The 13314-nt window shown below is 39.9% G+C and overlaps 1 protein-coding gene across 1 annotated transcript; it reads right to left on the bottom strand.

The window, feature by feature from the left end:
• Nucleotides 1-236: 236 nt before the first annotated feature.
• LOC115446559 (ATP-dependent RNA helicase DDX42) lies at nt 237-13011 on the bottom strand (the record flags this gene model as incomplete). The annotated part of the gene is given in 19 exon segments (XM_037446955.1): nt 237-369; nt 870-915; nt 918-978; nt 1075-1154; nt 1157-1221; nt 1223-1265; nt 1658-1808; nt 1964-2060; nt 2834-3004; nt 3226-3306; nt 3308-3459; nt 3817-3833; nt 3836-3955; nt 4446-4602; nt 4854-5074; nt 5077-5093; nt 5387-5559; nt 11021-11114; nt 12516-13011. Coding segments are annotated over 19 exon segments (2127 nt in total), but the record flags the coding sequence as incomplete, so codon positions are not given.
• Nucleotides 13012-13314: the final 303 nt, after the last annotated feature.

The following is a 13314-nucleotide window of genomic DNA, read 5'->3' as shown; positions in this document are numbered from 1 at the left end:
AATTCAAAGAATATCTACCACAATATCACCTCCCATAAAAATAGAGGCACGAATTGAGAGCACGCTCGTGATTGGTTGGTTTTCTGTCCAACACGCCGAAGTTTCGTGCGATTGATTCCTCAATCGATACTCGTTGTCTATTGGCTTACGCGTGTCATACGGCTAATTTTGTCGAATTTGTACATACGATCCCTCACCCTGTTCATCTGTGCTCATGACCTCTGCCTTTACTGTACCTGATTGTACTGAGCCCTGAAGGCCTGTTTGAGTGATGCGAGGCGGTCGGTGGCGGGCCCGTGGCTCTTCTCAAGCGCCACGGCTGTGATCGGCTCGTCGTTGTGCACGGGTAAGCCGGGACGCTCTTTGTACCTGGTACATATATGTTTAGAATTTTTTGCATATATTCAGCTGATGAGTAAATAAGTCACACGTGTGATCATCATGGCACATAACAGTTACAATATCAAAAGATATTTTTTTTTACTGACAAGGCAAAGTGACCCTACTGTACCTATAAGAGGAGTGGGGGCCAACTAGAATGTCGACACATGAGAAATTATTAAGTACCCGTCGGCAGTAGACAAAATTAAGCCGGCCTATTGCAACCGTATACACACAGGCTGATCCCGAAACGCGACACACTTACGTGTACAACTATGGCGGGTTTTAACACCTTGTATGCGGTGGTCGCTACCCCGGTGGATATTAACCATATCCTACCACCAACAAAGACTTAAAGAAAAGACATTAGGGAAGGCAAGGGGGTATTTGTAACATCAGATCACTATACGAAATGTATCAGCAAGCTATCATTTTACATTTTACAGGTTTCTTTAGGACAATCAGAGTTTAAATATGTTTATATTCACCCTAATCCACATCCGCCGATGTTTAGATTCTTTCCCTTGCCCTTTTGAACCGCGACTTGCGGAACCACGACGACTGCATCGCCAGGTGCATCAACTCTTCAGGTACTTCCTGCGAACAATATCAATTGATCAAATGTCAGGACTTCAAGTTCTATTTCTATGTATGCAATGTGTGGTCCTTCGAGCCGGACACTAAAATAATTACCTGTTGCGCAGCCTCGAGATGCCTGACGAGGTGTCCGGCGAAGTCACGATCCTTGTCAGCAGCGAGCAGCGTGTGGGTTACCCCCGCACGCCAGCGCGTCCCGTTCGCCCCACACGATGGGTGTGGGTGTCGATATCGCGCGCCACCGTAATTCACCACCGTGCGCACGTGCGGGATATCCAGACCGCGCGCTAGACCATAATTTCGTTAATATACACCGTCAAATGAGAGGAGGTCAAATAAGTGATCATTGTCCACAAACACCTACACTTTCAGAAAGGTTATTGATGAGCTACTGCCCTTAAATTAACGTAATAGATTTTCGGAAAGAAACATACAGGCTCTATTAGGGCCCTCAGATATTCTGACTCAGTAAACGAAACTCAACAATAACCTGTCAAATTTACATTGATTTCCTACGACACAGTGTTGCCAAGCTCTAAGCTGTTTATGCTGTAGTCACACATCTACATTGTAATTCTTTCAGTTTACCATGATCTACTTTCTTGCTAGAGAATAATAATACAAAATTGTTTAAGTTTCTATATCGAACGTATCTTATATAAACGTACGTAAACCTCACCTGCCACGTCAGTAGCGACTAGTATGGTGTTCTCCTGTCGTTTAAACGCTGTGATCACCTTGTTCCTGTCGGCCTGCTCCATGTCTCCGTGCAGTAACAGCGCGTCGTACTGTTGCACGCCGAGGTTCGCCGCAGTCTGTTCAGCTTCTAACTGCAAACATTCAATTCACTTATCGTTGGAATTGAGAATGCGAGCCATCATTCCCTTTATAACCAGGCACGGCTACACTTTTATTTATTAAAAGTGACCCAAAAATCTTATCAGAAAGGTACAAAATCAATTTAAAATTATAAAAGGTGTAATACCTTCTTGGTAACAAATATTAACACGCTGCCAGCCGACAGAAATTCCACCAAGTTGCTGAGTAGCCATGCCCACTTCTCCTCGGGTTTGTAGAATATTCTAAGGAAGAGAGAATTCATTTTATTACAATAAGAGTATCAAGTAAACACGCATTATTGCATAGAGAGCAGAACACCAAGATATTATAAGAACATGATGGTTAGTTTATAAAGCTAATTTTAGATTACCAAGAAAATAATCGGAAATTGAATTTCACAAGCGATTTTTACAATGTAAATTTTGCAGTTCACAGGATTTGCGACGAGACGCAAGTGTACGGAATTATTTAATTACCGCTAGTGTAAACTCATCTGGAAGATCTTGGTCAATATATTGATACGAAAACATACTAACCTAAATTTAGCAGTGATGATAGTTTTAGTAAGGTGTTGAGTGACGAGATCATTCATCTCACAATGCACATGTAGAGTCGAAATATATACTGCACATACTGAGTAACGAGGTCAGTAGCGCCGCCAGTCTTCTGTCTCAGAATGCACAAGTATAGTCACAGTACATACCGCACGTGCTGAGTAACGAGGTCAGTAGCGCCGCCAGTCTTCTGTCTCACAATGCACAAGTATAGTCACAGTACATACCGCACGTGTTGAGTGACGAGGTCGGTGGCGCCGCCAGTCTTCTGTCTCACAATGCACAAGTATAGTCACAGTACATACCGCACGTGTTGAGTGACGAGGTCAGTAGCGCCGCCAGTCTTCTGTCTCACAATGCACAAGTATAGTCACAGTACATACCGCACGTGCTGAGTAACGAGGTCAGTAGCGCCGCCAGTCTTCTGTCTCACAATGCACAAGTATAGTCACAGTACATACCGCACGTGTTGAGTGACGAGGTCGGTGGCGCCGCCGGTGCCGTGTGCGACGCGCACGGGGTCGCGCAGCGCGTCGCGGGCGAGGCGCTCGACGCGGCGCGGGAACGTGGCGGAGAACAGCAGCGCCTGCCGCTCCGGACGCACGTGCGCGCAGATCGAACGCACCTGAGCTCTTCTGAGCGACACGGACACGCACATCAACAATATTATTTATATATCAGAGCTTATAGTCCGTAAACTAAAACTGGCACTTGTGGCAAAAACCAAATATATTAATCGCAAGTGTTCCAATTTATCGTTTTATATCGATAGTCAAAATCGATTTAAAATATCTACAGTCGATATAAAATCGATTTAAAATATCGCGTCTATATAAAATTGATATAATCCTACTCACCAAATCCCATGTCAAACATCCTATCAGCTTCATCAAGCACTAAATACGTGACCCTCTGCAATTTGGTCGCCTTGCATGATGAGGTCTATCACTCTGCCAGGAGTGCCCACTATGATCTCAGCGCCGCCGCCCTCGAGAGCCTTGCACTGTTCCCACTTAGAACCTCCGCCGTAACAACACACGCAACGGATGTTGTACACTTTGCCGAACCTCTTCGCCTCCATGTATATCTATAAATACATACTGGAATAACTACATGAACATATCTGTATGTCCTACTTTTTTTTAAAAATATAGACCTATAAAATTCTACAATTATTAACTCTAATATCTCATATTGATTTCTAGCAAAGTTATGAACATAAATTAATGCCTAATTCCATGCCTCTCAAATCTTCAATGATAATAGAACAATCAACTACATTCAAGAGAATATAACTAAGAGTTTGTAAATCACCTGTGGCGCCAAACCCCGTGATGGGCGCCAGTAAAATTCAACGAATAATACCCAACAATATATAGAAATAAGACCAGAGTAAACTACATTAATGAACGCATATTAATCGTATTAAATGTTTGTGTATCACCTGTTGCGCCAACTCCTGGTGGGCGCCAGTATGAGTCCGATAGGTCCGTCGCCAGGAGCCAGCTCCTTCTGATCCATGATGTGGATGAGTAGCGGCCACAGGAACGCGCACGTCTTACCCGAACCGGTACGCGCGATACCTGCAAAATGTAAGATTTATTGTCGATAAAAATCTTATTGATTTCGAAATTAAGGTATGATGGTATTACATTGTTTTTTTAAGGAATATGCTCACAATTACTGTTATCCTGCAGTCAATACAGCTAAACCGATTTAGTCGACACATTTCGAGAAATAGACAATAGATCAAAGAACAATCCAGACTAAACTTTGTCTTGGAAAGGGATTTTAAAAAGTGGTAGGGCTGTAAAATATTAAGAAAATCTTTGTTTGAGAACAAAGAATATAGAAAAGATTCATGCCAATATTGATCATTTTCTTCCTCAGCTTTAACCATACCCATGTAAAAAAGCTTTTAGAAGTCCACTGAAGAATATAAGGTCTTCCCTAGATTTTCAAACCAACCAGTTAGAAGCGGCCTACATCTGAGTTCCTGCAACTATTTCAACCTGGTCTGTCCACTTTGTAGGGGTAACATTGTGTCGAAACATCCAGTATTGATGACTTTACCTATAAGATCTCTTCCGGACAGTGCAGCGGGCACGCCGGCGGCCTGCACGGGCGTGGGCTGCGTGTACTCCGAGCGGCGGATCGCCTTCATCAGCTGCTCATCGAAACCCAGATGCGCGAAGCTGGACACCGGCTTCGGAGGGTCTGGGCCCGTGATCTGGAGACGAATGTTGAAACTTGTAAAGGCAATGGTTTGAAAAACTCATGAGATATTTTTTTCCAGCAAGTATAATAGCAATCAATGTTTCTTGGTCGTATGGTATTAGATACAAATTTTATTTGAATAACAATGTTTAAGTAAGACTTAGTCAAGGCTCAACACTTTCCTCCAATATTTTTTTAGTTTTGTCGACTCCCTTCTGTTGAGAATCTTAAAAATTCCTACAATTATGTGCACATGTCTCTCACCTTAACACCCAAATTCTTCTTCAACTCCTCAACCTGCTGCGGCGTCAGCTTTTCTATTTCCTCATGCGGCGTGTAGAAGTTCTTCTCAAAAGGCTCGTACTGTATCTGAGAGTGGTCTATAGGCGGGAGTGGGTCTATGATCTTGTTCTTTGGAGGCGCTATAGGATTACCGTCCTCATCGTATTCCACCTCCACGTCGGACGCGTCATCACCGTTATTTAAGGATTTTCTTCCATATACCTATGAGATAAGGTTGACAACATGTGAAGTTCGAAACTACTTCAATACTTTTGCCAGAAATACTATTACATTATAAAACATAGGTCAGATTGATAAAATTACTTGTCATTTTGCACGAGTATAAAAATCTAAATACTTATTATTGCAAAAGTTAACATCCCATCTAATTAAGTGATACTGATGTTGCTCCTGATAAAAAATAAAAGTCAAATGCATATATACTCTTTATATGGACTGTACTTTCTTTTATATATAGTTCAGGATACTCATTATATAATAAATAGTAAACATACTTATAATAACTCTCTTCATCGTCCATCTCGTCGATATCGCCCCTGGTGCCGCGACCGCTGTCCCCCTTCCCGCTAGCGGCGTTTTCCTTGCTCGCAACCAGGTCTTTGGCAGCCTGCTGCTCCAGACCGGCCATGTATGCGTCCAGGGGGTCCTCTTCATCATCGTCATTACGCTGGAAGAGAATGATAAAATCAAAGGATTGATCAAATAGTATTCAAATATACAAAGTGTTCCAAGCTTTGTCTGAGTTCAAAAGCCTTTTCCTCAATTAAAGTTCCTGAACCACCATACTGATCTATAGAGTTGTCTGTGTGACTCCAACGCATATTTTAATAAATAGTTCTCATTATTTCTAGTTCATATTTTATTATTATGTGCCTTCATAAAACACACAGCGTTGATGTGAAGAAGCTGTCTATGGTTATGCTTTGTCTATAGTTATATACCTGTATAATCTGTGGATTCTGTTTACTTACACCTTCTTCTCACCAGAGGCGCCACTGTCGTGACGCTTGTGGCGAGTTGACAGTTATTTGAATCATAGCGTTTGTGGTTTTGCTGTGTTTTGCCGCGAAGTTTCAGTGATAAAGTAATTGCAAACAACTTTATGTGCAAAATTAGTGCATCAAGTCCAAATTATTCATCATTTACTTCGGTAAGTCTTTAGCATATTTTAAGAAGATGAGTGATAATCGTGTTTATGACCAAGATAAGCCTGATTTTGTTGCTCCGGAGGAGAACAAAACAGGGCTACGGGCTCGCGTGAAGATTTACACAGTTCATCTTCTTTCTCATCTTCGGAAGATGAGGAGGGTTTCGCTAGCCCACCGCCGAATAAGCGATCAAAACACGATCACCGACATAGCTCATCTACCGTCAATGATCCACGAATAGACGCATTAATGACTCAGGTAGCTTGTATATCAGATTATCTTACGAATTTACCGTACCATTTACATACTGCAAACCAACCTTCGGATAATTTAATAGGAACTCCATCAACATCACAAACACCTTTTTTTAAATAATCCTACTCAGACGGACGTTAGTTTGGGTGAAATTCACGTTGATTTGGATAGGTAAGATGGTTATTCCTGTAGCCGATAAAGATCGTCTCAGGAATCTAGAACAGTTGCAAATGTTTGATTCACCGGCTTGGAAATCGATCCGTTATAAAAGGCATTACAAACGTGTGTTGCTAGCCCAGGGTTTACAGCATTAAAAGTTAATGAGGAACTCTGTCATTTCAACAATCAGAAAGATTATTTGCAGTCCACAGAACAGGTGTTAGCAGGCTTGTCAAATTCTGTCTTGGAGCAACGGCAGCTATTACAAACAGGTCTTCAGAGTCTGGTAAATTGGGCTGCCGCTAACCCTGAAAATATAAATTCTAATACCTTGGTAGAAAAACTAACGGGTCTTTTGGACCTAACTCAGAGAGTAATAAGAAGTGGGAGACTATAATGCAGGTTATTTGTGGTAAGCGGGGAGAATGTATACAGACTAGGCGTGATAGAATTTTAAAAGAGATAGCCAATCCCAATTTAAAAGCCACATTACAGAGAATCCCGCCAAGCTCTGAGTATTTATTTGGACGTGAGAAATTGTTGCCAGTCATACAGTCTTTGGGTGGTACACAGGTTTGGTTAAATACTCCAAGCTACATAAAAGAGGACAAACCATCAACATCTTCTTATTCTAACCGTGTTACACATAATAAGGATGTTAGGAAGAACAAATATCATGATAATAAGTTCCACCGCACTCCAAAGAATAAGCCAGATTTTAAGAAGAATCAGCCCTTTCGTCACAGTAAAAAAGGCTCAGAATACAAGCACAATCCAAAGACATCACAAAAGTGACTATCACTTCGAAGGGGTTGTTTAAGAAATCATTTAAAAGTTTGGAAGGAATTGGGCGCAGGCCCATTTATTCAAAAGATTATAACCTATGGCCGTATACCTTTCAAACGAAAACCCCCTTGCAGTATCCATACAGCCATATACAAAGAGCTTTAACAACCAAGACAACGGACCAAATGTCAGAGGTCATAATCAAATTAAAATCCCAGAATATTCTAGAGAAACCATTGGTAATAAATTCTGGTTTCTTTTCAAAAATGTTTTTGATTCAGAAGCCAGATGGGGGGGTACGTCCTATTTTCGACCTCCGGAACCTCAACAGTTATGTTGCTACAAAAGATTCCAATTAATTTCTCAGGTGGACGTTATGGATTTCCTTCAAAGTCAGGATTGGTTAACGAAGATAGACCTTCAGCAGGCTTATTTTCATCTACCCATAGCGGAAACACACAGGCGTTTTCTGCGCGTCATATACAAGCAAGAAATCTTGCAATTAACAGCCTTACCTTTCGGTCTATCCTCTGCTCCTCAAATTTTTGCAGCCCTATCAAATTGGATTGCGGAAATCCTTCGGGCTCGAGGAATCAGGATTATAGTATATTTAGACGATTACCTTTTGGCCCACCAGAATTGTCTCAGCCTTACCAAACAGGTTACGGAAACCGTGACTCTCTTAGAGTCTCTAGGATGGCATATAAATTACCAAAAATCAACACTAATCCCTACCCAGCAGTTAGAGTATCTGGGTCTCAGGTGGGATACTCAAGTCCAGACAGTAAACTTACCCTTCAAAAAAGTTCAGTCAATACAAACGAGCATTCGGGGCATTTTAGAGGTAGAGAGTTGTACCTTAAGACAGGCTCAGAGCTTGCTAGGGCAACTAAATTTTGCGAACCATACAGTACCCAAGGGCCGTTTACATTGCCGCCAATTCCAGGTTTTTCTCAGACAGTTCAAACAGACCAGACCTCGGGAGAGAAGGCTACTAACCCCCTGTGTGATACAAGACCTAAATTGGAGGCTGAAAGAGATAGAGCACAGTACGGTCTCTCTTCAAAGAAAGGAAATTACTCATTACCTCACCACAGATGCATCGGATGCAGGCTGGGGTGCCCAACTAAATGGGGTGTTCTTGGCCAAGAGGTGGACATCACGCCAGCGGAACTGGCATTCCAACGTAAAGGAATTGTACGCAGTTTTGCGGCCATAGAGAGTCGGCAGGTAAATTTGTCAAATGCGCATATCCTAGTGCAGTCAGACAATCGTACACTAGTGGCGTATATAAAAATCAAGGTGGCACTCGCTCAATAGCACTGCTAAATCTCACCAGCAGGCTTCTGGAGCTAACCGAGCAGCTCAACATAACGCTGTCGGCATGTTACCTCCCGGGGAGGCTAAACGGCATTGCAGACCGCCTGTCGAGGGTCGGCCAGTACCCGAGTGGCACTTGTTACCCCAGGCCACGGAAGCCATATTCAGACAATGGGGAGTTCCGGATATAGACCTGTTCGCATCCGAAAGCACCGCCGTCGTTACCAGTTACGTCACGCTGGATTCACAAGATGGATCAGCAGTATACTGCGACGCATTCAGTCGCGAGTGGGACTACAATCTTGCTTGGGTGTTTCCACCACCCAATCTAATTCCCAGAGTTCTATCGCACCTCAATACCGCGAAGGGTCTTTACATAGTGATAGCACCCCAGTGGACCCAATGTTACTGGTTACCAGACCTACAAACTCGAGCAATAGAGGATCCAATAACCATATTGCACCTGCAGAGGGTACTCATAGATCAGACCACCAGGCAACCACCTACCCAGGTGGACAAGATACATCTCCAGGCTTGGAAGGTTGGGGGTGGTCGGAACACATCTCGCATTGGAGTGTAGATGAACAAAAATTATTAAATAGCAGCTGGCGTTCTTCAACTCTGGAAACATATAAGGCTCCGATTAAGCGCTGGCAATCCTGGTGTAAATCAAATGACACTAATGATAAATCTCCAAAGGGTGAAGATATTGCTCGATTTTTTAACAAACCTTTTTCTTAAAGAAAACCTAGCATTTAATAAAATTCTTCTACACAAGTCAGCCATATTTACTCATTGTAGACCGTGGAAAGAAAATTATAATAAAAACTTTTTATTCAGCAAATATTAAAAGCCATATCGCTGGCTAGGATACCAACTAAAAAGACGCCTATCTGGGATACTAAAATATTATTTGACTGGCTGTTAGCTACTCCGCATTGTGAGACACTTTTTGACATATCAAGGCGTACAGCTTTAATATTGCTTCTGGCATCTGGTCGCAGAATACATGACCTAACCTTGCTAGAGGTGACTGAGGAAAGTCTTGTTATTGAAAATGACAAGATTATTTTGTGGCCTAAATTTGGTTCAAAAACTTGACACAGGAACACATCAACAATCAGGTTGGCTTTTGTTAAAGAACCAGAATGTTAATATTTGCCCAGTCCGACATGTCATGAAAACTCTTAAAAATTTCCAAGAACCGTCGAGCCAGTGGTGGTAATATAATAAGCCTTTTATTTCCATTATGGGAGTCATTAAACCAGCTTCTAGGACAATTATAGCTGGATGGATCAGGTCCATTTTCAGGGAAGTTAAAATAGATGCACCCCTGGCAGCATTCGATCAGCAGTAGCATCAAAGAGTTGGGTAGAAGATAGACCTGTACAAGAAATATTAGACAGAGGTAATTGGAGGAGTATGTCAACATTCACCAATCATTATTGCCGCAGAGTACAAAGACGGAATGATCATTCTGAAGATTTGTTGCAGAGAACATTCTCAGTTATATAAACAATAGTTATTATTTTATTATTATTGTTATTTTTGTTTTGTTTTGTTTGATTATTTTACCTTATAATAAGGAATTGTTATTTTATTATTATCCTTTTGTTTTGTTTGATTATTTTACTTTATAATGAGAATAGAATTTATAACTGTGATCAAAATGATAGAATTATATGATTTTCATTTTTATATTTTCTACTTAAATAAAATATATATATATATATATATATATATATATATAATTGTGGTAAATATAATAATCACATAGCGTTTGGGTATTTAATTTCTCCCTTCTCACCAGCAGATAACAAACAGGTCTTCACATCAACGCTGTGTGTTTTATGAAGGCACATAATAGCACTGTTTTGCATTCCAACAAAACAGATATTATGTGTAGAATAAAACACACAGCGATGCAAGACTCTTGCAGGTGAGTGAAGACACGTATGATTCAAATAACTGTCAACTCGCCACAAGCGTCACGACAGTGGCGCCTCTGGTGAGAAGAAGGTGTAAGTAAACAGAATCCACAGATTATACAGGTATATAACTATAGACAAAGCATAACCATAGACAGCTTCTTCACATCAACGCTGTGTGTTTTATTCTACACATAATATCTGTTTTGTTGGAATGCAAAACAGTGCTATTATTTATTTAATTCCGTTAGTATAAGTGCCGAAATTGTTAAAATAACACCCGCCTCAATGTGCGAGCCCCGCAGGCGATTGTGGAACGACAGTGTCTTATTAACTGATGAACCCGCCGCCAATAGTAATGTTAATATTTGATAAATGTGAAATCAGAAATGACTCAAATGTTCTCAAAGCTCTCACATGTTCTGTGATTATTTTAGGACAGACCAGGTAATGTTAAAGAAAAATATCTTGGGTTACAAACTACTTCAGATTTGTAGCCATGGACACTTTGCTTAAAACATTATCATAATACCTTAGAACTAGATGTTGGCTCATTGGTGGGACTGCCGGGGGCTGGGATGTACGCCAATGCTGGGGTTGGCGGCTCATCATCTTCATCAAAATATCTGCAACAGAATAAATTATACATTTAATTGTTATTTATATTCTTTTTATTATAAGTGCACAGTAAAATGAGCCCACTCTACTTGATGGTAAGCAGAGTGGGGTCCACATAGGATTTCGACTGACAGAAGATAATTACTCCTCGACAATATAATAATGTAATACAAGGTATACACCACCATCAGCAAATTATTTATTTTGTTACATTTTCTCTAAAAGCAGATTAATTACAGTCCAAAAGATTTTATGTAATTAAGTTGCTATAGTGCTATAGGCTCAGTGAACAAGAGGAAAACCACATAAGAGATGGAGTGACAGTAATGTAAACACAGGCAGCAATATGGAAAAAAAAATTAAGAAAGAGAAATGTGGTATCATTTGGAAGAGGCATTTATCTATAATAAAGCAGAACTTACACAATATTAACAATAACTTAAAGTTGTAGAAAATATATTAAGATTAAAATATTAATGCAAAGAAAGAAAGAAAAAAATACTTACAACCTTATTAATAAAAACTAAAGAAAAAACTAAATGTAATTCTAATTGTGTAAGTGTTTAATAAAGCTTATTGTTATATAATTGTGGATAAAAACGGCAAGGGAAAGGGAATAATGGCAAAGGCTGGAGGAGGCCTTCTGTCAAAAGGACAAGCTTTAAAGAGGACTTTTGAGTTAAAGTAAAAAAAAAGTATATGAACTCTGTTTTTAGTAAAAAAAGGCTTTTGATTTTTTACTGGATTATTATACTAATATCACAGTTGTTTGTCTAGAGCTTCGGTTGCTACCTCACAATTTAGTTGTTACAATCTGTATGTTGATATTTAACCAATATAGTTATAGCTGGTTTCTACCACATTGACATTTCAGTAGTATCAAGTTTCATATCTGTAGTGAAACTATACTTGTTATGCTGCACTCTGATATTCAAAACAAAGTGCATAGAATGATTGTACTGCATAAGTCTGTTTTTACCTTTAAGGTTATCTAATAGTTGTGATAACTGTTTGTTAACCTTATGCTGTATTATTACTTGCCTCTTTTATTAGTGATTTAAAATTTAAAATTGAATTGTAGGCGTCTTAAAGCCCCATATTTTCCAATAAGTCAATGTCTAAATGATTATAAAGAATTCATTTGTCTGTTGGTTTAGTCCGTACTAAAAATAACGCATTATTTGTGTAAGTTGCGATGAGTTAGGTTTGGGCCACAGGGTCTAGGTGAAAACAAAAAGAAGCATGTTCTATCTAGGATATCAAAGTAGTTATACCCACCTACTAAGAACAAACAATAGCTGAGTTCCTTGTTTATTAATGTTGTGTTCGCACCACCCACATACATACAAACAATGTTGCTGTTGAACATCACCTACATAAAATAAACATTACAAAATAAATCTACTTACTCATCCTCAGTCTTGGATCTCTTCTTCCCAATGCTACCCCAGTTCCCAGTCACAGCATTCTGCGTTATAGAGCTCATGGTGGAGTAGCCCTGCTTGGACAGGCCCGATGTCGGCGGTGGGACTGCATGCATGGTTGCCGACGGTGGAGGCACCGCATGCAGCGACACATTCGATGGATTACGCTTCGGCATCGTGAACCCCGCGAAACCGAAGCCCTTGCCGCTGCTACCGCCTGAATTGTAGCTCATCTTCAATCCTTTTTCACCGCCTCAATAATAAATGTAATCGACCAAAATCAAACGATTCGCATAACAATAAGGTTATTATTGTTTACGCTTACAGATTTCTGTAATTAATTATCACATTATATGTCACTTCAGATAATTATAAGAGACAATTACAAAAAATTAAACCAGTTTGAAGGCGATAAATAATTATTTTACAGACATCGACAACGTCCATCAAATGACAAAATAAATCGGTAAAAAAATTTACGAAATAGTGTTGATTTAAGCCTACTCTACATTTCATACTAAGCACAAACTCGAGAGTATCAATAAACTAATTTTCGGATAATTTGTTTAATTACATATCTATTACCTACTACATTCAAAAGTATAATAGTCAACGAGAAAATAGTTTAATAACTCTTACTATATTATATTATTTACGATAAATAATATTCAAACATAAGACAATGACATAATAGTTTGTTCGGATAAAATCGACTAAACAATGAGCACATTTTTGTTCAATCGCCAATCTGTCAGACATGAAATGACAAATGACGTGACAAAAA

This window comes from Manduca sexta, unplaced genomic scaffold (genome assembly GCF_014839805.1).
Source record: "Manduca sexta isolate Smith_Timp_Sample1 unplaced genomic scaffold, JHU_Msex_v1.0 HiC_scaffold_446, whole genome shotgun sequence".
NCBI classification, from domain to species: domain Eukaryota; kingdom Metazoa; phylum Arthropoda; class Insecta; order Lepidoptera; family Sphingidae; genus Manduca; species Manduca sexta.
Note: the sequence above shows the minus strand (reverse complement) of the source record. Positions and strands in the feature narration are given on the sequence as shown.